Below are 27,676 nucleotides of genomic sequence, written 5' to 3'. Positions count from 1 at the left end.
CTATGTTGATCTATTACACAGCTTACCCTGTAGGGTAAGGACCTTAAACAGTGTATTCCCAACTCCTTTCTCCCATTCTTTTCTCTGCTATTGTTGTTGCATAATTTACTTTTAAATATGCTGCAAACATTCAATACATTGCCCCTATTTTTTGTATAAAGTTACATTTTAGAGCAATTAAAAATAAGTCATATTTAATTTTATTTTGCCTTTACTTACTGAATTTCCATCATTTCAAATTTACTTGTATAGGTCCAGATTTCTAATTGATACCATATTTGTTCTGCCTGGAGAACTTCTAACATTTCTTGTAGAATTGTTTTGCTAGTGATGAATTCTCCCCATCTTTGTTTTTTGAGATAGCCTTTATTTCTATTTTTTCAAAATACATTACCAATATATCAGAATTCTAGGCTGATAGTTTATGTTTCTTTGAGTACCTAAATGATGTTGCTCTATAGGATTCTTGATTCCTTGATTCTCGTAAGAAAACAGCCATCAATTTTCTGGATATTTCTCTATAGTTCTTATATAGTCCCACTTTAACTACTTGAAAATTTTTTGAGGTATAGTTGATTTACAAGAATGTGTTAATTTCTTCTGTATAGCAAAGTGATTCAGTTATACATATATATTCTTATATTCTTTTCCATTTTGGTCTGTCAAAGGATATTGAATATAGTTCCCTGTGCTATACAGTGGGGCCTTGTTCTTTAACCATCACATATATACTAGTTTGCATCTGCTAATTCCAACTCTCACTCCTTTCCTCCCCATCTCCCTCCTCCTTGGCAACCATAAATCTGTTCTCTATATCAGTGAGTTTGTTTTTGTTTCATAGATATGTAGATTTGTTTCATATTTTAGATTCCACATATAGGCAATATCTTTAGTACTTGTCTTTCTCTTTCTGACTTACTTTGCTTAGTATGGTAACCTCTAGGTCCATCTGTGTAGTTACAAATGACATGATTTCATTCTTTTTGATGGCTGGGTATATTCCATTGTACATATGTACCATATTTTCTTTATCCATTCCTCTGTTGATGGACATTTAGGTTGTTTCCATGTCTTGGCTATTGTAAATAGTGCTGCTATGAATGTAGGGGTGCATGTATCTTTTTGAGTTATAATTTTATTTAGGGTATATACCCAGGAGTGGGATTGCTGGATCACATGTGCAACTCTATGTTTAGTTTTTTGAGGAACCTCCATACTGTTTTCCATAGTGTCTGCACTAATTTACATTCCCACCAGCAGTGTAGGAGGGTTCCCTTTTCTCCACATCCTCTCCAGGATTTGTTATTTGTAGACTTATTAATGATGGCCATTCTGACTGGTGTGAGGCGGTATCTCATTGTAGTTTTGATTTGTGCTTCTCTAGTATTTCACAATGTTGAGCATCTTTTCATGTGCCTCTCGGCCATTTGTACGTCTTCTTTGGAAAAATATGTATTTAGATCTTCTGCCCATTTTTTGATAGGGTTGTTTGTTTTTTTGTTGTTGAGTTGTATTAGTTGTTTGTGTATTTTGGAAATTAATCCCCTGTCAGTTGCATCATTTGCAAATATTTTCTCCCATCCCACAGGTTATCTTTTCATTTTTTAATAGTTTCCTTTGCTGTGCAAAAGCTTGTAAGTTTGACTAGGTCCCACTTGTTTATTTTTGTTTTTCTTTCTATTGACTTGAGAGACTGACCTAAGAAAACTTTTGTACAATTTATGTCAGAGAATGTTTTGCCTATGTTCTCTTCTAGGAGGTTACATCTTATGTTTACGTTTTTAAGCCATTCTGAGTTTATTTTTGTGCATGATGTGAGGGTGTGTTCTAACTTCATTGATTTTACATGCAGCTGTCCAACTTCCACTTTAACTGCTTTTAAGATTTTTTCTTTTTCTTTGATTTTCAGAGTTTGATTATGTTGGCCTAGGTGTGGTTTTGTGGTTTTGTGTGTTTGTGCTGTTTGTTGAGCCTCTGGGATCTGTGGGTTAAAGTTTTTCATCAAATTTGGAAATATTTTGGCTATTATTCCTCCAAGTGTTTGTACTGCCCCATTATTTTTTTTCCTTCCTACACAGAGGTTAACCTGCTTCATATTGTCCTGCATGTCACTGAGGTTATGTTCTTTTGTTCTCTATACTTCAATTTGGATAATGTCCATGGATCTGTCTTCAAGTTCTCTGGTCCTTTCTCACAACATCCAATCAACTAAAAAGTGCTGGCCCCTCCCCAGAATTCCGTTCATCAAGGCTTCCTCTAGCCTTTGTTCTTTGACAGCTCTTTGAGAAAATGTGATTTTCATTTCATCCATTTTTCCTTGCTATTATTAATGGAGCAGAAGTCTCTGGTGTCCTTTTATATCTTAGCCCTGTGACATTTCCTTTAACCTTATTGACTCTATCTGAAGTTGCTGCTAACTCTCTGCAAAGCGTTCCTCACCCCATATATGCATTTTGGTTTCACCCCTCCAGCCCTACTTCAGTTAAGCCAGATAGTTCTTGACACATAGTTTGGTCTTCAGTGGTTCTCTAATGTGCTTTTAAAAAACTACAGACTCTCTGCACCCCCTCCCATAATGCGAATTCACCTGATCTAGGGAGCATCCCAAGGAATCCAGAGTGTGTATACTTAAGCTCCTTGGAGATTCTTATGAACAGCCAGGGTTGAGAACCACAGTAACTTTTTAGGGAGTTTCCTAGGGTGACCTGGAAATAAATTTCATTAACAGTTAGGAAACAGCAGTATTAAAGTATCATGAAAATTTATATTGGATCAAAATAACTTGACAGTGAAACCTACAAATATTTTGCATGCATGCCAAAGGCAAACAAAATTTTTCTTTGAATTTTTTGCCCTGTAGAACTTGTAACTATTCTGAAGAGGCAAGGCTATCTGTACATTCACTTCTTAAACTGCCTTTTACACATCCACGACACAAGAATTTACCAGACCGTAGAACCAAAAGGCACTATTCCACATGTATAAGTTCATATATTTAACAATACGTGTTTGTACGTATGTATATATAAATTTATATATACGTATATACACACCTATTTTTATATGTAACAAGAGCATTATATGTATCTGCATGTTTCCATTTTCTTCAGCTGCATTTTTATTTTTTAGATTGATTTAAGCTTCACATAGTTGATTTTGTAAGAACTGTTTTGGCACTCTTAATTAATATGAAAGTTTCTCTTGATTTTAGAGAGGCACTCCTCAAAGGCCAACATCAGAGAAAAAGAGATCACAGTTCCAGTTTTAGGTTTCAAGAGAGAAAGGAATGGTAATAAATGGAAATTAACTAGTAAAAAAAAAAAAAAATCATGGCACCCTTACCTTGTGCCATGTGTAGGTGAGACGGTGTAGAACAGGGACACACGCCCTCACCAAGCTGGCCCCAGGCCTCTCCTGATTTTCTTGACCTTCTGTGGTCTCTGGCCTGGAACAGTGTCCCCATCATGGCTCTGTTGTCCTCTACTTATTTTCTCTTTTTCTTTTCTTTCTTTCTTTCTTTCTTTCCTTCCTTCCTTCCTTCCTTCCTTCCTTCCTTCCTTCCTTCCTTCCTTCTTTCTTTCTTTCTTTCTTTCTTTCTTTCTTTCTTTCTTTCTTTCTTTCTTTCTTTCTTTCTTTCTTTCTTTCTCTCTCCCTCTCTCTCTCCTTCCTTCCTTCCTTCTTTCCTTCCTTCCTTCCTTCCTTCCTTCCTTCCTTCCTTCCTTCCTTCCTGCCTTCCTTCTTTCTCTCTTTCTCTCTCTTTCTTTCTTTGTCTTTTTAGGGCCATATCTACAGCATATGGAGGTTCCCAGGCTAGGGGTCTAATCAGAGCTGTAGCTGCCAGCCTACACCACAGCCACAGCAATGCCAGATCCGAGCCACATCTGGGGCCTACACCACAGCTCTTGGCAATGCCGGATCCTCAACCCACGAGGGGTTGAACCCACGTCCTCATGGATAGTCAGATTTATTACTGCTGAGCCACAATGGGCACTCCCTCTCTCCTTATTTTCTTTCCTGCTGTCCCTGCATTGCAGCAGGGGGTTGATCCACTGAAAATCTGGTTATAGGAATCTCCAGGATGAACTGCCTCAAATGCAGGATGAGGTTGTCTGTGTTGGGGGGGAAGGCGGTGTTTCTGTGACATAGCCTGGCTTTCCTGTTTCTCTCTCATTTACCACCTCTGTTGTCTCTTCTCCAAACAGTGAAGAGTTTAATGAATTTTTTTTTTTTTTTTTGGTCATGTGCAGCATATGGAAGTTTCCAGGCCAGAATTGAATCCGAGCCACTGTTGCTGACCCATGCCACAGCTGTGGCAATGCTGAATCCTTAACCCTCTGTGTCACAGCCAGAACTCTGAAACTGATTGTTACATGACACAATTTAATGCTAAGTACCTCTCCCACCCAATGCCCCACTTTTTTTTTTTTTTTTTTTTTTTTTGCTCTTGAGGGCCGCACTCTCAGCACATGGAGGTTCCCAGGCTAGGGATCTAATCAGAGCTACAGCTGCTGGCCTATGCCACAGCCAGAGCAATGCAGGATCCAAGCCATGTCTGCAACCTATACCACAGCTCACAGCAAACCAGATCCTTAACCCACTGAGCGAGGCCAGGGATCGAACCCACAACCTCATGGTTCTTAGTCGGATTCTTTTCCACTGTACCACGACGGGAGCTCCCAATACCCCACTTTTTAAAAACCGAAGTTATCAAACTTTGGTTCTAGGTCCCACCTCCCGGTTCCTATGGATGTAATTCTGCCAATGAAGTGGCTTCAGCGTCAGGATCTGAGTAACTTGAAGTTTGACAGGTTAGATGTTTTTTCAATGCACTGGGTCCCACTCAAGTGCTGGGAAACACTCATAAGAATCCAAACCTTCAAGTGTATGTGTCCGGAATTAAGTGGGCAGGAAAAAGAGGCCATCACCTGTGTCATCAACCTTGCCTATCCTCCCATCTTTACGTCACAGGTAAAAGAAGGTCACAGAAGTGGGGCGGGGGGTGGGTGGGCAGGCTTCTTCCAGGGCACATCATGCATGTTTAGATCTTCAGCAACCACACGGCACCTTGCTAGTAGGGCTGCCAGGTAAAACACTGTCTCCCAGTTAACTCTGAACTTCAGATAGCACTTCAATAAAAATTATGTGTTTATCTGAAATTCAAATTTTCCTGGGCGTGCTCTGTTTCCGTTTGTTGAATCTGGCAGTGCTGCTGGAGTCAGAAGTGGTCCCTGCCACATGGACCTGGTGATGCCTTATCTGGCCTTATCTGGGGTGTGATGAGAGCAGCTTGGCAAGCCGACCCAGTTCCCGATCCTTTTCCTTTCCCATTGCCTCTGCAAGCCTGGAGACGGTGGCAGGTGGGGAGCTGCCTGGCCCTGAGTGAGTCCCCCATCCCCACCCCACCCCACACCTTTCTCTTGGCCTTGACCAGGAGGGGGTAGAACCAGATGTCCTTTGGCACCTGTTTGCTCTAGAAGAGATAAGACCCATCTCCCCACTGGCTGCTTAGCTGCTGAGCAGAGCCAGCTCCAGGAGGATGGGGCCCGGCTCTCCTCCCGGCTCACTCTCTTCAGAGCTGCAGGGCCGCCTCTCCTCCCCACATCATACCGCCTATGTGTCAGACACCTTTCTGGGCCCTGAGCACTTGGCAGCCAAGAGAGTGATCACAGCCATGCCTGGGTGGCTGAGTGGCCAGGGAGGATTCCTGTCTTCTGTTTGGCTGTGGGTACCCATCCTTGGAACAGTTATTAACTTCCCATTGGCCCCAGGGCATCCGAGGCCCACTTCCCACTGTGGAGGCTCTGGTGTCCTGCGTGCATCCTGGCTCAGTACCCCGCCTGTGGGTCCTGGCATTCAGGTCTTACTGGACATTCGGGCTGATGCCCTCTATGTTGTCACTCACCAACTGTGACAGTAATTAGTGACTGTGGTATGAATAAATGTTCCATAACAGCCAGCTGTTCCTGTGGCCATTGCCCCAAGATGCCTCCAACTTTCTACCCCCATCCTGCCAGTGACCACATTCTGCAGAGTTTTCTTCCTACAAAGAAGTCATCAAAGCCCTCCCTCCCTCCCCAGCATCCCACTTAAACCCTCCCCAGCTCCCTCTCTCACCTCCCTGCCTCCCATGTCCGCCTGGCCCTTGTCCAATCTGCCCTCTATAGGCAACCAGACCTGAGATGGAATCTGAGTTCCCCCCTGCCTGCTGGGACCCTCCTGCAGCCTCCTTGTGCCTCCTGTGTTGGATTCAACTCAAGCCTTGGGGCACCTGACCCTGCCTCCCTATCCCTAACCTGTCATCTCTTCTGTCCTCCACCCTGGGCTCAGCCTCTTCCCTGCTTCAGCCTTTCTTACAGGCAGCCTCCCACCCAACCCCGCCACTTACTCCTCACATCCTTGCCTCCTGTCACCTGATAGGTAACACTCATCCTTGGAGACACAGTTGAGGTTGTCACCTCCTCCAAGCCACCTTCTTCTCTGGGCCCCTCTTGGAACACAGAGCCATTTATAAGCTTCTTGAAGCAGGAACCTGGGCCCCTCTTATCATGGCACCGTGACTCTTGGTTTGTGGTTATGAATCCTTTGAGCATAGGAATTATGGAAACTTAATTTGGCATCTCCATAGCTAAGAGCACCTGCATGGGGTGCTTCAACTAAACTGAATGAACTTACTTTGTGTGACTACATCACTCTTTGCCATGAGGTTGTTTGCAGCTTGGCATTTAAGCATTCTGATGGTCACTGAAGCAGAAATTATGCCTTGTAAAAGTGGAGTTGAGCACTGGCTGCACAGGGCCTTGGTCACTGACATCCCCCCTTGGAATCATCTCGTGGGATTTGCTACAAAAATGAACTTCTTAACATAGAAAGTGACCAACAGCTTTTTGAAAAGATCAGTATTTGTGATGTGCCAACCAGGAGGAGTATTTGGGGCTTGCCTTTCCTGTTATGTATTCCAGCCCACATGGTCAGCTCTACAGACCAGGATGGGTTCCAGGCCAGGAGGGGCCACAACACCGTCGTGCTGCTGTCTTTATACTGGATTTAAGCATTCTGTCTTTGCTCAACACTTGCAATGATAAAATTAAGACAATGGCTAACACATATTCATTGCATATCATGTACCAGAGACTCACCTAAGGTTTTTACCTGGAGTAACTCATTCAGTGCCTCATGACAACTCAACAAATTTCTCTCCCTCTCTCTTTTTTTTTTTTATTTTTTAAATTTTTTTGTTTTTTAGAGCCACACCCATGGCATACGGAAGTTCCCAGGCTAGGGTTCAAATCAGAGCTGTAGCTGCCAGACTACACCACAGCCACACAGCAATGTGGGATCCGAGCCACATCTGCAAACTTCACCACAGCTCATGGCAATGCTGGATCGTTAACCCACTGAGAAAGGCCAGAGATCGAACCCACATCCTCCTGGATGCTAGTCAGATTCATTTCTGCTGAGCCACAACAGGAACTCCTCTCTTTGATTTTTAGTGGATAGCACCTACCTGAAACTGTACTGGCACAAAGTGAGAGATCTCATTAATATTTGTTGAATAAATGAATAGGTAGAATGATATTTCATAGCTTCAGAAATTCACCGAAGTCCTGTCCTTATCAAAGGATAGTTAAGCCCCTTAGAGTTCCTCCACTAAATGAAGACTATTCATAACCATATATGAAAAACATAAATAGACTCACTGACATAGAAAACAAACTTAAGATTACAAAAAGGAAAAGGAGGTGGGGAAGAGATAAACTGGGAGTATGGGATTAGCAGGTGCAAAGTACTGTATAGAAAATAGATGACAAGGTCCTACTGTATAGCATAGAAAACTACATTCAATATTCTGTAATAAACTAATAGAAAATATATATATATACGTGAATCACTTTGCTGTACACCAGAAATTAACACATTGTAAATCAACTATAGTTCAATTAAAATAACTTAAAAATTATATATTAAATACCATATATTGTCTTTATAGAATTTCTAGTACTATTTATAATACTACTGAACTGTGTTTTTAATAGAATCCTGCTATCTGATTGCCAGAAAGTCTTGTTTACTCTTTATGTAATACAGATTTTTGTAAATTGAATCCTGCCTGCTTGCTGACTTGATGATTTTAGAGCTATTCTGACTGCACGTCTCATGAATCTTGCCTTGATGGTGGGCTGAACTACTTCACGTGGATGTAACCTATAAGCAATACTTTGCATTTCTAGAGCATTCCCTGTTAAATAAACAGGTTTGGAAATGAGGACTATTTTTGGTACAGAATCCCTATTTCCTAATTGATCTCTGGGCCTCTCTGAACTTCTTATATCAGACTTTCTTAAGACATGTACCTCCTGGGCTCGTACACACCCTGAGCACAGAAGGGTTTCTCAGATCTCCTTGGCAAGCAGATGAGAGGGTGTGACAGTGGTTAACCCCTCAAGGGACTGTCTGGCAGATGACGGCTCTTCCCTCAGCAGGGCCCATGTCCTGTCAGTGTTAAGTAACATCACAGGCCAGCATCACAAAGTAATTGCACCAGCTCTCTGCTGAGAGAGTCTCACCATTCTTTCTTTTCTTAGCTGACTTCCTCTTTTATGTTCTTTTTCATATTCTTTTCCATTATGATTTATCACAGGATATTGAATATAGTGCCCTGTGCTATACAATTGGACCTTGTTATTTATCCATCCTATATAGACTAGTTTGCCTCTGCTAATCCAAAACTCCCCCGCCCCCAGCAACTACAAGTCCCTTCTCTATGTCTATTAGTCTGTTTTTGTTTTGTAGATATGTTGATTTGTATCATATTTTAGATTCCATATGTAAGTGATATTATATAGTATTTGTCTTTCTCCGTCTGACTAACTTCACTTAGTATGATAATCTCTAGGTCATCCATGTAGCTGCAAAGACATGATTTCATTCTTTTTCATGGCTGGGTATATTCTATTATACAAAGGTACCACATCTTTATCCATTCATGTGTCCGTGGACATTTAGGTTGTTTACATATTTTTTAGCAGATTTCTTTCTTATTTTCCCACCCGTGTCTACCCTGGAGAACATCTAGCGTTGTATGTGTGTGTGCGTGTGTGTGTGCTCATGCATGTGTGTGTGTGTTTGGAGAGGTCAGAGGGAAATCATATATACATTTTTTTTAAGTGACCAGATCTGGATTCTCTGAGAGTCATTGTATTGAAGCCACAGCCCAGGACATGGATGGTTACACTATAGCGTAGATTTAGCATGCTATTAACTTCCTCAGGGCCCTGATACACACATTACTTATAATGAAAAGAACATTGTATTTAGGACTAGAGAGCCCTGGATTCAGATCCTAGCTTGGTCTTAAAACATATGAAACCTTAGGTATGCAACTTTAGTTGTGCCTCGGTTTCCCCATTTGCAAAGTGAGGATATGATTTTCTATTTCATAATGTTGTTTTAAGGACCAAGTTGGATGATAAATGCCAAAGTTCTTTGCGTATAGTAGTTGCTCAATACAATTAGGTTTCTTTTCACCCAAGTGCAATTAAACAAATAAATGATAGTTTCCATGTCTTGTCAATTCACCTCCACTCGGTAGCTTCAGTTAAATGGTTGGATACTCTTTCCTATTTGCTGTAGGATGAGACCCAATGCAACATCTTTTACATGTGCAGGTTTCATTGAGAAAATAAGGATATTTAGACATCACAAGATTATTCTATGGATGGAAGATGGCAAATACCTTAAGCCAAAATTGGTCTTCAAGACAAGCCACAGAATAGGAGGAAATGCTTGTAATAGGTACATCTGACAATGGGGTGTTATTCAGAATATGTAAAGAACAGTAAAAATAAAATTCAACTAAAAATAAGATGAGCAAGCCAATAGAACATGGGCAAAATGTTTAAATAGCTAGTTAACAAGAGAAGAAATGTGAATGGTCAGCCAATAGACACATGAAAGGTGTTGGTGATTATTAGTTACTCAGGGAGTGCAAATTCAAACCATGAAGGTTGCCATTACATATCTGCTAGAATGAATCAAATTAAAAGGACTGCAAAGACTGCTGGTTGGTAGGCATGTGGAACAACTAGGATTCACAAACACTAGGATTCCCCCCAGCAGGGGGGAATGTAAATTGCGCAATTACTTTGGAAAATTGTTTGGCAGTTTCCTAAAAAGTTAAAAATACATCTTCCATGTGACCCAGTCACTTCACTCCTACATATTTACACAAGAGAAATGAAGACATATGTGGCTGTAAGATTTTTGCATGAATTCTCATAGCAGCTTTATTTGTAACAGCTCCAAAGTGGAAACAACCAAAATGTGAATGCATGTAAGAAATATAATACATACATTGCATAGAATGGAATTCTAGTTAGCAACAAAAAGAAACAACCACAGATACAGAGTGCAATACGAATGGATGAATCTCAAGTATTGAAAGAAGTAAGATGTAACACACACTATCGAATCCGATTTACATAAAATGCAATCTAATCTGCAGAGACAAAGAGCTGGTCAGTGGTTGTCTGGAGATGGCCTGCAAAAAGAGATGAGGCATTTTTTGGAAAGCATTAGAAATATTCTGTAGCTTGATTGTGGTGATATTCTCCTGAGTACATAGAGTTGTCAAAACCCTATAAATGGTGTGCTTTCAATAATGCAGTCTGTTGGGAATAAATTAATCCTCAGTAATGTTGATAAGGAAAAAAATAAATTGTTTAAAGAAAAATAGCAATGAATTTTATAATATATGTAGCATATATTTTTGTCTCAACAGTGACATAATGGATGGGAGAATGGAAAGGAATTACATATTGTATTGTTGTAAGGTTCTTAACATTTTTCCTTGAAGTGGTATAACATTATTTGAGGGGAAATATGACATGTTAAAGATGCATGTTTTAGGCCATAGAAAAAATTGCTGAAAAAAAAAAATGAGTAACACAGTTAAAAATCTAACAATGGAATACTAAAGTTTATTCAATTAATCAAAGGAAGACAGGAGCAGAGGGAAAGGGAACAAAGAACATATGAAGTAAATAGGGGGAAAATTGCAAGGTAATAGTTTTAAACTCAATCACATTAATAATTACAATTGTGTGTAAATGATTTAAACACTCTTATTTTCAGATTTTAGACATGATACATTAAGACTGAGCTAGATGCTTTCTACAAGAAATTCACTTAAAATTGAAGGCAAATAGGTTAAAGTAATAAAGTGAAAAATTTGCACTTGCAAACATTAACCATAAAAGAGCTAAATAGATATACAAATAGAAGATAAAGTAGACATCAGAAGAAGGAATATTACCAGAGAGAAAGAGGATTGCTTCATAATGATAAAGCAGTCTATTCATTAAGACATAACAATCTAAATCTGTATGGATTCCACAAAATAGCATGACGACATGAAGCAAAAATGGAAAGAACTGAAAGGAAAAATTAACATATCCAAAATTATAGCAGCAGACATTTATCCTTCTCTCAGTAATTGATATAATAAACAGATGGAAGACCTGTAATGATATAAATTATGTGAACAACATTACTAACAAACTTGACCTAAATGACATTTGTTAAACATTCTACCCAATAAGAGAAGACTACACATTCTTTTCAAGTGCACATAGAACATTTATCAGTAGATACCATGTAGATTTAAAATGACTGAAATAATATGACATGTGTTCTCTGATTAGAATTAAATGAAAAATTAATGACGGGAAAATGTCTGTAATGATGCTTACATATTAGGGAACTAAACAACATGCATATTTTATAGGCCAAAGAAGAAACCACAAGAGAAATTAGAAAATATTTTGAACAAAATGAAAATGAAACAGCACATCAAAATTTGTGGTATGGAACTAAAGCAGTGCTCAGAGAAAACGTGTACCTTTAAATGCTTCCATTAAAAAGAAATGAGTTATTGAACCTTGAAAATACATGGAAGATACTTAAATATAATACTTAAATTGCTGTGTGAAAGAAACCAGTCAGAACAGCCTATATACTATAAGATTCCAACTGTATGACTTTCTGGAAAAGGCAATACTATAGAGACAGTAAAAAGATCGGTGGTTGCCAGGGTTCAGGGAAGAGGGAGGGATGGATAGGTGGAACATGGATATTTAGGTAGTGAAATATTCTATATGACACTGTAATGGCAAAGACATGACATACATTTATCAAACCCTGTATAACTTTAGAACACAAAGAACAAACCCAAATGCAAAATATGGACTTTAGTTAATGACTACATATCAATATCAGTTCATCTATTATAAAATGTACTACATTAATGCAAGATGTTAGTAATGGGAGTGTTAGTAACTGGGAGTGGGTGAGCATAAAGAAACTCTTTTTATTCAGCTTTTTTGTAAATATGAAACTTCTCTACAAGCAAAATTTATTAGATTCAAAAAATAAATGCTTACATTAGTAAAGAAGAAAAGTCTAAAGCCAGTGGTGTAAAGTTCTATTTTAAGAAGCGAGGAAAAGAGGAATAAATTAAACCCAACGTAAGTAGACAGAATAATAAAAATGAGGGCAGAAATCTGTGAAATAAGAGATGGTTAGATAAAGAAAAAATAATTAAGCCCCAAACTATTTTTTCTTTCAATAAATAAATAAAATAGAAAGACCTTTAGCTAGAAGGATGCAGAAGAAAATAGACACAAATTACCAGTATCCAGAATAAAGAGAGGACATCATATACAACCCATAGACATTGAAAGGATAAAGTTAAGTATTGTAGTTCTTATTGTTTTGATGCAATGTCAGAGTAATGCCAACACATCTGACAACATATATGAGATAGGCACAGTACTTAAAAGATACATAGTACCAAAAGTGACACAAAAAGAAACAGAAAACCTAAATAGCTCTGTCTGGCATTACAGGTGAAATCTAAATATTTAAGAAAACATATTGATTTTACACAAACTCAGAAAAAAGGGAAAACTTTCTAACTAATTTTAGGAGCATGAGCCAGACACCAAAACCCAGACATCATAAGACCAATGTCCCTCATGAATATATGTGCTGGGGGCACTTCTGTATCCATCCCATGTTTCTGCTTGTCTTTCAGGTATGCTGGTGTCCTTTTGGACAAGGACATCTTCTCTGGGAAGGAGCTTGTCAACAGTCGCTCGCTGCAGGCTCTGGTGGCAGGGCTGAAGGCCTACAGTACCTGGGAGAATGTCAGCTGCCTGCAGGACTGCCGAGAGTGCACCGGAGGCATGGTGAGGCATGGTGAGCCCCCAAGGGCCCCAAGGCTTACCATTCCTGCCAGGCCTACATGTTATAGCATGTGTGGGGGAGGACCGTGTGGCCAGTGGGCTTTGGAGCAAAGTGGAAATCCCACCCGTCCTTGTGACCCTGGGTACATGACTTAACCTTGTCGTCTATGCATGTCCATCTTCTATGAAGCTGCAAGGACTGACACAGATCATTCTTATAAAATGCTTAGCTGTGGAAGCCCTTAGTAAATAGCTTGAGGCTTGGCGGTGGTGGCTGTCGACAGTACAGGAAAAGGCCATTGAGGGTCAGAGAATCAAAGCTCTGCTCCAATGTTTTAATCCCTTGGGAAGAATGCAGGAAATGACCCCATGGGTTCCTACCCTGGGAAGGAGTTAGATGGGGCTGGGCCAAGCATGGAGAGAGTGTTTAGAATATCCCCAGAACAGACCTCAGACTGGATCGTGCAGTGAGGGGTATTAGGTGTAAGAAATGCTGAAATGTCTGGAGAGTTAAGGGGGCCCTAAGAACAGCTGGGATCTGTGCCTTATTCCCTTACAACCCCGGGAATAGAGGCACCTGTGGAATGCCGGATGCAGGAGTCTGGTGAGAAGGAGGACCCAATTGGGGTCTCTGAGGGCAGGACAGGGGACCTGTGTGGTTGTGGACCTGTGACCTAGTGGCATGACAGGGCTGTAGGCATCAGCTCTGGTGGCATCTGAGGTTCAGCCCCAGGTGACAACCCCATGTGGGTGTTGCCCAGGGACTATACTGCCTCACCTCCATATGGGCCAGATGCAGGCATTACAGGGGTGAGGGGGAGGGGGAGCCTCTCTTGGGCCTTTGTCCTGAATGTAACCTTGAACTTGGCTGAGTATTTGCCTAAAAATAGCAGCTCCGAACCTGAAGGGGAGGTTGAAGAATTTTAGCCTCAGCGAGAAGGGGTCAAGAGCAAGTCAAGGGCAGCTGTAGAAAATGAAAGGGGAGGATGAATTTCTGGAGAGATGACATCAGAGTCAGGGTCTATGGAGAGACAAGGAGGGACTGGGCCCTCACAGGCAGAGCCTGAGGTTTCTCCCACATGGGCCATGTAGAAGCGGGCAAGTGCCTCCTGTGTTCTCTCATCTGAGAGCCAGTCTGGTTACTTCTCTTGTGGTGACTGAGAAAGGATTGTGTCCACGGTGAAGGGGACTTCAGTTAGTCAGGTGTGTACTCTGTGTCCATGGTGGTGGTGGTGGTAGGGGAATGACGTGCAGGTCCCCCAGAAGGATAAGGGGAATAGAGAATAAAATGCCAGCTGACTCTGGGGTGCAGCTGGGCCAGGAGTGTGGGTCTTTCGAGGCAGCTGTAGGCTATGGCTCATTGTGACCTTCCTAAGTGACTGACAAAGTTGAGAGGCCCCTGCCAGGGGCTGGTTTCCACCTGTCCAGTGGCCCTGCCCAGCCAAGCCCTTCTTTATCACCCAGAACACCCTGCAGTGCAGAACCAACCCACCACCCCATATTATAGAAGAGAACCTGACCAGGGAGGGCTGCCTTTCCTGGCTGGGATCCAGCCCTGGAATCCCTCCAGACTCTGCTGCCTCACATGGTTTTGCTTCTCAGCAACTCCTTAGCAGTGGATGTTGAGAGCCCTGATTTCCACTTTTGTTCTTTCCCTTCCTCTCTCCACCCCAAATCCACCCAACACCTAGCACAGAGCTATTTGTAGAGACATAAATATTTGCTGAAGGAAAAGCATGAGCATCTAAGTGTTTTATGTTCTACTCCCATACACCGCATCTTCTGTAGGCAGGAGGTCTCTAGGAGACCCACAGCGTGACTGGGTTCATAAAGGCAAAGGCTGCAGCATGGTGCTTGGCATGTAGTAGGCACTTGACACTCTTACCTCTTCTAATTTATTGTTGTTTCAGAAATGGACAGACTGAGGTTGGACTATGAGGGCAGAAAGCATTAACAGGTCCAAGCTTGTACTGCTCACCGCACAAGCCAGTAAATGGGGAGATGAGATGTTGGGGTGAGGAATGGCAACTTTTTTCAGAAAGTGAGCAAAGTGAAAAGATGGTGGATTAGTGTCCCAAAAAAACCAGTCTTACCTGAGTTAGAATCCAGGCTTTTATACTAAAAGGGGAGAGGGTGTGGCTGGTTGTTACCAACTTGTTGGTCCCGGAATCTTTTGTTCTTGCAGCTGTCCACATAGGTCAGGTCCTGATGTTCCTGTAAGCCTCCAACAAGACAAATGTTATTCTCTGTTCTGCAACTTTTTATCTCTAAATAAATGGAAACATACCTTTAGAGGTCAGAGCCTTGAGAATGGGCTCTCGTGTATATTTCAGGCTACAGGCAACATTCTTAACTGGAAGCAAAAGCAACCGAATACAAAGGTTAAAGTAAAAGAAACAGCTCCAACATGGAGTCAGATTTGTTCTTCTCTATTACAAACAGGCAGGGACCCAGCCTTTGATCACTGTAGCCCTCCTTCTGACTGTAGTGTGGCATATCAGTAAGCAGCTGTTGACTGACTAAAATGACTGAATGACAGACTGATGGACAGATGGACAAATGGACAGATGGGATGATGGACATCATGGTTTGAGTCAGTGAATGACTGCCCTGTGCATCCATTTGCCTTTCCTGCCCTTAGAACTTGAGATTAATCCACAAAACATTCCCTTTGGTCTTTCCTTGCTTTATTATTTTTTTTTACCCTGAGCACTTTAACATCTGACTTTATTGTTACTTTTTGGGGAGAAAGAACACTGGCGGCACCTCTAGGCTACTCACATTCAGAAGGTTGGTGGTATTTGTTGGCTCTAAAGCCTGTCCAGGCCCATCTTGATGACTCATTTGTTGAGTAGTTTAGGACACAGTGTCTTGAGAAGAGGGCTCAAACAGGAAATTGTTGTACAATTTATCAAGACACTGCTACATCTGGCACCTAATTCTTGCCTCTACTTTAAACATTTGCCCTGTTTAAATCTCGCTTCTTTTGATTGCTAACTTTAATGTCTGTTGCTGTTGCCTAAAGGAAGTGTCATCTGTGGAAGGCAGCTTCTTTGCTGAGTTAACTTATTGTATGATTTTCACCCATTAAAAAAGCAGTGCACGTCCATTGTAGAAATTTCTGAAAATACAAAGACATGAAGAAGAGAGTAAAATATGTCCCATGATTATACTTTCCTAGGGATGATTGCTGTCATTTGGCAGTATGTTCTTTCTATGCATTGTATTCTTATAATCTCTCCTTTTCAAGTAAGAATTTATATGGATACTATAGATACCCCTACAGATCACTCCTCTGTCGTAGTTTTAATGGCTGGTACCATTTATCTTGTAGATGAACTGGACTTTATTCAATTAATCCATTAGTTCATGTGTCAATTTTTCTTTATTATAAATTTTGCTATACAAAATATTTTAGTGCCTAACTTTTTTTTTGCATACCTGACTGAGATGGTTTCCTTAGATCAAGTATTTCAATGATATCTGTATCATTGCCAAAGGTTATACTAATTCTCACTTCCACCAGGAGTTGAACAAAGCACCTTCATAGTTGCTGGACCACTGGCTTTCAAACTCTTTTGACCATGACCTAAAGGAAAGGGTATGCTTTTCATTACCACCCTGTGTTTACAAATGCACATGCACAGAATTGAAAGAATTAAGTTCATGAAACAGTACTCACCTCACTATTATGATGTGCTTTAGTAGTTCATTTATTTTACATCATTTTATGAAAAGCTAGTCATGATGCATTAAACTGATTTCATGACCTGCTAGTGGGTCACAGCCTGTCATTTTCAGAACACAACGCAGACTCACTGATCAAACAGAAAGGGTCTTGCTATATAGAATTGAGAGCTTCAGGTCTGCAGAGTGTGTCTATGTGACAAAAAGAAGCTGAGCTTTCAAGGGAATGTGTTTTCTAGCTCAGACTATGGAGTGGCATCTGTTGAGATGAACATCTCTGGTAATTCCATTTTCATGGAATTAGTAGCATTCCTTTGGGACTTAAGATTATATATCACTATATTATCCCACTTACAAGTGGGAAAGAGATAAAGGCCTTTAAATGCCTCTGCAACATGGACACTCACAAAAAGTGGTCCGTTCTTCTTAGCAGCTTGCTTAATGTCAGATCTTGGTAGAGGAAGACTCTATGCACAGCAGCCTCCAGCATTTAGACCAGGCAAGAGTTCACTATCCCAATACTGCTGTGCTCAAACTGTTTGTGGAAACCTCTGGGTTCTGAGAGTCTTTCTCTCCACAAATCAATGTTTCCCTAGCACTTGGTGGTTGATTTTTAATAGCATTATCACTTTATGTCAGGAAATCATGAGAAAGTTTTGGGTTGGCTATTTCTACAAGAGATCAATCATTGACTTCTCTGTTGCAAGAGTAACCCTTAGCAGTGAAGTAGATACAAGCTGAGTACAAAGAGAAGTGAATTTTGGAATTGAATTCTATTTTCGCCTTTAACTCCTTTGTTTCCCAGCTGACATTTTTTTTTTTTTCTGATTCTTTCTACCTTTTCAACATAGTCTGTTAGCTTTTGTGCATAAAGCATGGGATCAATGAGCTTTCATACACAAAAGAATTTTTTCCCAAAATCAGATCCTCAAATGAGCACTGTTGGAACTTTCCTAATTCATAATGCAAGCACCCCAGCACTGCTGGTTCATGACTGCTGGTTAAGAGTCATTGTTAAGTATTTCTAAGTTCCTTCTATGTGAGGAGCGGGGTGCTAGGCACATGTTCCCTGTCCTGAGAGCTGGGACCTGTAAGGGGGACACACTGTACACGGCATGCAACTGGGAGGCCCTAGGGTTTCAGTCAAATGAGCATTAGCAGACTTTTGGTTCTGATCAAGTTAGAGTAACAGGCCATAGATATACCTTCCTGAGTGAAACAACCGCCAAATGGACAATACATATGAACTGAACAGCTTGCAAGATGCTGGACATCAGGCAGTGAGGGACAGTGATCTCTGAAAGAGAGGAAATCAACCAGAGGAACCCTACCGTTGCCCAGTTTCTGCCTGGCAGGAGTTTCCACACCATGACTCATGAGGGAAAAGCAAAGCAGAACCCAGAAAACTCCCTGATTTGAAGATGTGGAGATGAGGGGCCAGGGAGACCCAAGCATCTAGAAGTCACAGGATACAGAATCAGACAGAGCACTCAGATCTGCAGCCCGGCCCCTTCCATCAGTCCATTGACACTGACTATTGCGTACATGTGAAGAAACCACATGAGGCTAAGGAAAGAATCCCCCCAGAGGATTAGGGGGAACAGTATCAGGTGCTCACGTGGGACTGGAATAGCGCTTTTTCCCACCAGCCAGTCTGAAATACCTTAAGACTCACAAAGGAGAAAAAAAAGGATGTTATGTATAAAAGAACAAAGATAAGGATGGCAGCAGATTTCTCATTGGGAAAAATACAAGCAAGAAGACATTGGAGCAATATTCTTAAAGCACTAAAAAAAAAAATCTAAAATTCTATGCTCAGCAAAATTGTGTTTCCAAAAAAGAAGGTATAATAAAGATCCTTTCAGAATTGAAACAGTTGGAAAGATTCATCACCCACAGCCTTTTCCTATAAGAAATTTTCAAGGAAATTCTTCATGCAGAAGGAAAGTGTTACCAGTTAAAATTATGAATTTGCACAAGGAATGGAAAGCACCAAAAATAGTAACTGTATGGGTCAATAGGTAAGATTTTTTTTCCTTAGGTATTTAAATCTCTTTAAAAGATAATTATTTAGACAAAAATTATAACAGTGTGAGGATTGTAATTTATGTAAAAGTAAGATATGTGACAGTGATAGCATGAAGGCCAGAAGGGGAGAAAAAGACGTGTGCTGTTGGAAGGTTTTTGTTTTTTGTTTTTTGTTTTTTTTTTTTTTGTCTTTTTGCTATTTCTTTGGGCCGCTCCCGTGGCATATGGAGGTTCCCAGGCTAGGGGTCTATTCAGAGCTGTAGCTACTGGCCTATGCCAGAGTCACAGCAATGCGGGATCCGAGCCGCGTCTGTGACCTACACCACAGCTCACGGCAACGCCGGAACCTTAACCCACTGAGCAAGGCCAGGGACCGAACCCACAACCTCGTGGTTCCTAGTCGGATTCATTAACCACTGTGCCACAACAGGAACTCCTGTTGGAAGGTTTTTATACTATAAGTGTAGTGGTACAGTATCACCTGACCATAGATGAAGCTAAGTTGAAGATTTCTACTATAAATCCTAAAGCTCTGACTAAAGTAATAAAACAAAGAGTTGTGGCTAATAAGCCAACCAAAGAGTTAAAATGGAATTATAACAATACTAAGTTTACCCAAAAGAAGGCAGGGAAAGAGGAAATATGGGAGAAGAAAGAAGTTGCTCAAATGGAAAACAAATATCCAGATGGCAGATGAAACCTTAATTGTATTAATAAGCATTTTAGGGAGCACCCATTGTGGCTCAGTGGGTTACAAACCCAACTGTATCCATGACGATGTGGGTTCATCCCTGGCCTTGCTCAGTGGGCTAAGGATCCAGCATTGCCATGAGCTATGGTGTAGGTCACAAACACTACTTGGATCCTGAGTTGCTGTGACCGTGGCTGTGGTGGGCAGCTGAAGCTCTAATTCGACCCCTAGCCTGGGCGGCCCTAAAAGGAAAAAGGAAAACAGAAAAAAAAAATTAAATGTAAATACCCCAGTTAAGAGGCAGAGATCATCAGAGTGGATAAAAAAGCAAGGCACTACTATATGCCTACAAGAAACACACTTCAAATGTGGAGACGCAAATAGGTTAAAAGGAAATGGATGGAAAAAGCTATCCCACACTAACACATCAAAAGATAGCTTCAGTGACTATTGATATGCAAGCAGAATTCAGAGCAAAGAGTATTGCCAGGGATAAATAAGGTCATTTCCTAATGACAAAAGGGCCAATTCATCAGGAGAATATAATAATCTCCAACACAGGGGGGCAGCTACTTTGTTTATCTCCACTTTGCAGATGAAGAAACTGAGGCTCAGATAGTTGGACTTGCCTGAGCTTGCATAGGTTGCAGGGACTTTGCAGCCTGGTTTGTCTGCCCCTAGAGCCTGTGCTGTTCTGGCAAATCTATGCCCAGAGGAGGAGGATGGGAAAGCTCCCCAGGGAGGGGAGGCTCAATTTTGCTGTGTAGAATGAGCAGAAATGACCAGATGAGTATGACCCCATCAGATTGTATAATTGCACACGGGTCGTACTTGTGCTTAGCAAGCCTCTCTGTGCTGGGAGGCCCACACTTACCCCAGATGAGGTAGTGAATTCTGCAGGCCTCTGTGCATCTGATACTCCAGACCTGCCCTTCCCCTAGATTCCCTGTGCTGACTGAAAGTCGTCTTTTCCCACATCAGACTCAGCGTATGCAGGGCCCAGGACTCAGAGCTTCCGGGTCTCTGCTTTTTATTTGTCTTTGTTAATAGCCATCGAGCACTTCCTATATATGTAGGCACCTTCATAAGTGCTTTACCCACAGTAACTTAGCTAATCTTCAAATTAAATGAGTATGTAATTGATACAGGAAGAAACTGAGGCCAAGCAGCTAAACCCTCGCTTTGAAACCAGAGGGTCTGTCTCCAGAACACATGCATCCCACTTGAGCCGCGTGTCACCCAAGCTGGTTTTTGCCCTCCTGCTCAAGGAAATAGCTGGGTTCACATTAATGGGATGAGCATGGTTTGACTTAACACTCATCTTTAAACTGTGTGACCTCGGCTGGGTTACAACCCTTCCTGAGCCTCGGTTTCCGATGCCCATAGACATGTCCTGCTGAATGGCCTGGAAATTAGTGTCAGGCTGGATCTTCCCCTAAGGGTAGAGGCTGACAGGCAGGTGCAGACCCTTCTTTTCCTATCAGACCATCTGAGGTGATTCCCTGCTTTTCTCCTCTGTCATGGAGCTGAGGGAAGTAAAGCAGGATGGGGTTCAATTCCCCCACACCTCCTTCTTGAGTTAGGGAGGGACTAGACTGGGCTTTGGGGAGGCAGCTTCTGTTCCTGGTGCAGCTGTGCTGTTCTGGACAGCCAGGGCTTCATGCTCACACGTGGTCTGCCTCCAGGTGTGAGCAGAGCATCCCCTGGCCTGATGTGATGAAATGAATGTGATTCGATGAAAACCCTTCACCTGCCCCTTTGGGAACTTGGAGAGCAGGCTCCGAGGCTTCAGTGGTCACATGACTCAGTCCTGCTGCTTCCTTTGTTTCCCATCTTCTTTCTTTAAGGATCAACAAGGAGTTCCTGTTGTGGCACAGATGAAATGAATCCGACTGGTAACCATGAGGTTTTGGGTTCGATCCCTGGCCTCACTCAGTGGGTTAAGGTTCTGTAGTTGCCGTGAGCTGTGGTGTAGGTTGCAGACGAGGCTTGGATCCTGCATTGCTGTGGCTGTGGTGTAGACTGGCAGCTGTACCTCTGATTCAAGATTCAACCCCTAGCTGGGGAACCTCCATATGCTGAGGTTGCAGCCTTAAGAAGCAAAAAAAAAAAAAAAAAGGAATAAACGAGGTCAACCAAATTTTAAGACTTGATTTTTTTTAAGATTTTTATTTTCTCTATTACAGTTGACTTACCATGTTCTGTCAATTTCTGCGGTACAGCAAAGTGACCCAAGGACGGTTGATCTTTAGCTGAACTTGCACGTGGCCACTTTTCCCCACATCCAAGCAAACCCAGATTGAATTTCTTGAAATCAGCTGAGAGAGGAGTGGGGAACAGAACCCTGGATTCCGTTTCTGCCTCATGTGGGGCTGGATCATGGAGAAGAGCATCTGAGAGGTGCGGGGGGGGGCACCCCATCACGGAAAGGGTGGGACTCGAGGTCAGGACACTGTGACCCTGGGCCTCACCCCTGGGAGTCTCAGTTTCCTTCTCTCCTAAAGCCTAGCACAACACATGGTAGGCCCTCAGTAAATACTTGGCTCTCCTCCTCTTCTTTATTCCTGGAGTGATTACAAGAAAGGATTCCCACCCTCTCTCCTTCTCTCCTCCCCACCTCCACCCTGACCCATTCGCCCCGGGTGGGGCTCTTCTGGGTGCAGCCTCTGACCCCAGAGGCGAGTCACATTCTCAGCAAATCTGACTCCGAAGCCTCAGGGTCTACAGAGACAGGCTTGAGGATGGCACAGGCTGCCTGGACCCCATGGGGCCCCCACCGTGGGGGTAGAGCTGCAGCCCCAGCTGCTGACATGGGCCCTGCACAGTGAAATTCACCACAGGGACCGTCTACAAGTATCCCATGGCTGTTGAGTGTTACCTGTACCTGGATGTCTGTGGTCCAGGGCTGTGCCCTCCATGTTGGCCCCCTCGACAGCAGCACTGGAAAAGGCCACTCCTGGGCTCACTGGGCCCTCAGCACCAGTCTCTACTGCAGGATTTTAGCACCACCCCCCCAATCAGGGCCTCTCCATTAGAGCCTTCTCATCTCAGTCCCTGCCTGCTGCGTTCCTCCTCAGTGTGTTCCAGAGTCTCACATGGGAGAGTGGAACTGGCCAAAGCAGCATAAAGAAGTATCTGGACAAAACTGGAGCAGGATGAAGTCTCAGAAGAGACCTCTGACCCTGTGTGATGATAAGGTTATCAGCCAACACGCGTTGGCCATTCCTTTTATGTTAGACATGGAGCTGCTGTTTGCTGTTTGGAGATATAATCCAGCTGGGCAAAGACAGAATCATTATATTTTAAAGATTGCACAAGAGAACACTGAAATAATTACAAGTGTTTGTAAATTAAAATGAAAGCAGCATGAGGCTGGGTCCCCTGGTTATTTAGTAGACTTAGTCCTAGGACTAATTCCTCAGGGACAGGCACCATCGCTTCGTTATTTGGCATCAGTTTCTTGGAACACAGCCAAGGCTTGAAAAAAGCAAAACAGAACTCTGAGAATCCCAAAGAGATAACATGAAGTCCATGTACTGAGACTCAAGTCCTCACTCTACTCCTGAAGGAGCCTGGCCAGCTGACTCTCACACATGGTCCCCAGTTTCTTGGGATGCCCCAGAGTAGTAAGGATAGAGGGTCTCCAAATGTAGGCAGCTAAGAGAGCTGGTGACCAAATAAGAGACAGAACTCAAAAAACCAGACTAAAAAATCCACTAGGAGTTCCCCTTATGGCTCCACAGGTTAAGAACCTGACTAGTATCCACAAGGATGTGGGTTTGGTCCCTGGCCTTGCTCAGTGGGTTAAGTATCTGGCATTGTCACAAGCTGAGGTATAGGTTGCAGATGTGGTTCAGATCCAGTGTTGCTAAGGCTGTGGCATAGGCATCAGCCATAGCTCTGATTAGACCTCTAGCCTGGGAACTTGCATATACTGCAGGTGTGGCCCTGAAAAGGGAAAAAAAAATCCAAGAGCTCAGTGAGCCAGTGCTCAGCCCCAAGGAGGACTTGAAGGTCTTCTAGAAGGCAAGTAGGCTCTGGGCAAGGTGGGCAGACAGGCTGATGCAAGGAGGACAGTCATTTGAGGGCCTCTCTCCCTCCAGGATGCTGCAGATTTACTACTCCCTGGAATACAATAGAGAGTGTTTGTTTAAAACACTTTTGATGGCAATCCACAAGACATGTATCTCTCCAAGCAGATAAGTGGGTCAGCCTGACTTGGATCTAATATGGCAGAGACCATTTTGCTCCCCTCCAATTTCACAGGGAGAAACAGCCAAGAAAAATCCTGGCTGGTGCCTGGGCTAAGTGTAGCTAATGATGCTGGTGGAGGATTCTAAATCTGAAGGTCAGCTGGCTAGGAATGCTGATGTCGGAAGGGTAAGGACAAGTTAAGCTGTGTAACACTAAGTAACCGAGTAGCAGAGTGGAAAGGGTTCAAGCCATACTCAGAAAGGATCCAAGGCTTAATCTGGCAAACCTCTGAGAAGGGACTGGCCAGGACCCATGTGTGACCCCAATAGAAGGGCCTTCTCAGTGGTTTCTATGACAACTTTTATCAATCAGACCCTTTGCTCTGCCTAATTTTTCCAGGGCACCAAAGAGTCTCTGACAACTCCCTTCCTTTCTGTTTCGTAGGCCAAAATCCCTTTCTCTGCTCAGACTAAGAACCTTCAAGAAGAATCCCAATATTCTAGGGCTCTAGCTCAAATCCTAGGCTTCTGCTCATCTCCGACGTCACTTTCTGATCATTATGTAGACAATAACTTGTTTGTAGGGATTTAGAAAGAGAGCACAATAAAAAGCACTGTGTAGTGATTAATTACTTCTCAACTTTGAAAGAACCTTGCTCCAAGATTAGAGAAATTGGCTTTTGCTGTTAAAAAAGAAGTTTCTATTTCTGACCTCTGGCATTCCCCAAGTCCTTGCTATGTAAACAGAGGGACCTGTGTGGATGTGGCCACCTTTAATCCTTCAACAGTCCCCATGAGTAGGAATAATTGTCCTCATGGTTTCCCATGGATGGTGAAACTAAGACCAGAGGTAGATGCTATTTCTCCAGATGTAGTAAAAGTTGGAGGCAGGGGTTCTAATTCAGGTCTTCCAAATCCAAGTCTCTTGTCCCTAACTCCAAGCCTTTCTTTTTTTTTTTTTCCCCAGGGGAGGTGGATGATAATTTCGTTTCTGGCCTCTGGGTTCCACGCTAATCAATGTTCTGCACTTAACCCTCATTTAACATATTGCACAATTTGTAAACAAGCCTCTGGGTTTGTTGTTAATCTGTGGTCACTGGAAAAAATCATCTCCTAATGAGAAGATCCAAATGTCATATTTGTAGGTCTTATCTTGTCAGACAAATTAGAGTTGGGAGAGTAGCAGGCAGTAAAACTGACCCTCATCACTGATAAAAGAGAGATTACTAAAATGACCAAGGACAATCCATTTTATTGGCAACATTCCTCTGAAGATCTCAGCCCAAACTTCTTAAGGGCGTAAAGAAGGCAATTATAAATTTTACATGCAATGGAGATCATCCAGACATATGAAAGAATAATGGCTAGAGCTGGCATCAATCCTGGGCCAATTTGCCAAATTTTGAATCTACCGTATTCTCATTTTACCCTCTCTTGAGATGGTTCATGACTCTCCAGAAGGATTCACTTTTTCACATCAAGGAAATAAGAAGGAAAAAAAGTAAAACTTCATAAGCTGACTTCTGAGTTTGTGATCATCTCAGTTAAGATTCTTTTGGATGCAAGTACAGGATTATTTTGGATGCAAGTACAAACTTGCTCAAGTAAGAAAGGAGAATATATGTTAAGAGAGGAGAGAGAGAGAGAAAGAGAGAGAGAGAGAGGGAGGGAGAGAGAGAGAGAGATGTGTTCTGGAATCCAGGTCTCATGAAGACCAGGAACTGGGAAGGAGTCTTGAGTAGAAACAGCTCTGCTCTTGGTTTCCCTTAGGGGCATAGTCTCAGCCTTTGCCTCTCTGGTGTCTGTCCGTTCTCCTTGCTCCTCTGCATATGTGGCTGCCCCTTGCCTGTAGAGTTTATAGCATCCTCTGAGAAGGTGTTTCATAGATGACAGTGCTGAATCCCTGGCTCAGTTGGGAGTTGACATTATTCAGACACTTTTGATTAGAAACTGGCATCACAGATCATGAACATGCCTGCTGATACCCCACTTGTATGGGTGGTGAGAGAGTTCTCAGATAGTAACTGAGCAGATATCTGTTACAGTTAATGTGAGAGCTTTTCAAATATTTTTCTAACTGATCCTTTCAGGCTGGTGTAGAGAAATGGAATTGAAATTTGTATATTGATCTTATGTCCAGCAACCTTTTTAAACTGTCATAACAATTTTATTTTATTTTATTACTCAATGAATTTATTATATTTATAGTTGTACAATGATCATCACAATCCAAATTTATAGGATTTCCATCCCAAAACCCCAGTGCATCCCCCAACCCCCGAAATATCTCCTTTGGAAACCATAAGGTTTTCAAAGTCTGTGAGTCAGTATCTGTTCTGCAAAGAAGTTCATTCTGTCCTTTTTTCAGATTCCACATGTCAGTGATAGCATTTGATGTTGGTGTCTTATTGTCTGACTGACTTCACTTAGCATGATTATTTCTAAGTCCATCCATGTTGCTAAAAATGTCAGTGTTTCGTTACTTTTAATGGCTGAGTAATATTCCGTTGTGTATATGTACCACATCTTCTGGATCCACTCCTCTGTCGATGGACATTTAGGTTTTTTCCATATCTTGGCTATTGAAAATAGTGCTGCAATGAACATTGGAGTACATGTGTCTTTTTGAGTTATGGTTTTCTCTGGATAGATGCCCAGAAGTGGGATTGCTGGATCAAATGGTAGTTCTATGTTTAGTTTTCTGAGGAATCTCCATACTGTTTTCCACAGTGATTGCACCAATTTACAATCCCACCAACAGTGTTCTAGGGTTCCTTTTTCTCCACACCCTCTCCAGCACTTATTGTTTGTAGACTTTTGGATGATGGCCATTCTGGCTGGTGTAAGGTGGTACCTCATCATGGTTTTGATTTGCATTTCTCTAATAATGAGTGATGTTGAACATCTTTTCATGTGTTTCTTGGCCATCTGTATGTCTTCTTTGGAGAACTGTCTGTTGAGATCTTCTGCCCATTTTTTGATAGGGTTGTTTGTTTTTTTGGTATGGAGCTGCAGAAGGTGTTTATAAATTTTGGAGATTAATCCCTTGTCAGTCGATTCACTTGCAAAGATTTTCTCCCATTGTGTGGGTTGTCTTTTCATTTTGTTAAGGGTTTCCTTTGCTGTGCAGAAACTTTGAAGTTTGATTAGGTCCCATTTGTTTATTTTTGTTTTTATTGTCATTACTCCAAGAGGTTGATCTGAGAAGATGTTGCTGTCATTTATGTCCGAGAGGGTTTGGCCTATGTTTTCCTCTAAGAGTTTTATAGTATTTGGTCTTATATCTAGGTCTTTAATCCATTTGGAGTTGATTTTTGTGTATGGTGTTAGGGAATGTTCTAATTTCATTCTTTTCTATGTGGCTTTCCAGTTTTCCCAGCACCATTTATTGAACAAGTTGTCCTTTCTCCATTGTATATTCTTGCCTCCTTTGTCATAGATGAGTTGGCTGTAGGTGCGTGGGTTTAATTCTGGGCTTTCTATCCTGTTCCACTGATCTATATTTCTATCTTTGTGCCAGTGCCATATGGTTTTGATGACTGTTGCTTTGCAGTATAGTCTGAAGCCAGGGAGCCTGATTCCTCCAGCACCATTTTTTTTTTTCAGGATGTCTTTAGCTATTCTGGGTCTTTTGTGCTTCCAAAGACACTTTAAAATATTTTGTTCAAGTTCAGCAAAAAATGTCCTTGGTAATTTGATAGGGATTGCATTGAATCTGTAGATTGCCTTGGGTAGTATAGTCATTTTGATAATATTGACTCTTCCAATCCACGAGTGTGGTATGTCTTTCCCTCTCTTTGTCATCTTTGATTTCTTTCATCAGTGTCTTATAGTTT

At 42.0% G+C, this 27,676-nt stretch overlaps 1 protein-coding gene across 31 annotated transcripts in view; it reads left to right on the top strand.

Moving 5' to 3' along the window:
• ACOXL (acyl-CoA oxidase like) overlaps positions 1–27,676 on the top strand; it is a 359,990-nt gene that overhangs the window by 191,329 nt on the left and 140,985 nt on the right. For 30 of the 31 annotated variants that reach the window (XR_014839628.1, XR_014839629.1, XR_014839634.1 and 27 more), the window contains one exon: positions 13,091–13,244. Coding sequence is in view for 14 of the 31 variants with exons in the window: in XM_085016057.1 (XP_084872183.1) it covers positions 13,091–13,244 (154 nt within the window). In the remaining 17 variants the exon portion in view is untranslated. Of the gene's footprint in view, positions 1–13,090; positions 13,255–27,676 lie in introns of all 31 variants that reach the window. The other variant, XR_014839641.1, reaches the window with a different exon arrangement.

The sequence above is a fragment of the Sus scrofa genome, chromosome 3, assembly GCF_054392235.1.
Source record: "Sus scrofa isolate SSC_HxYL_T2T_F1_AM1 chromosome 3, Sscrofa_HxYL_maternal_Yorkshire_Landrace_v2.0, whole genome shotgun sequence".
NCBI classification, from domain to species: domain Eukaryota; kingdom Metazoa; phylum Chordata; class Mammalia; order Artiodactyla; family Suidae; genus Sus; species Sus scrofa.
Note: the sequence above shows the minus strand (reverse complement) of the source record. Positions and strands in the feature narration are given on the sequence as shown.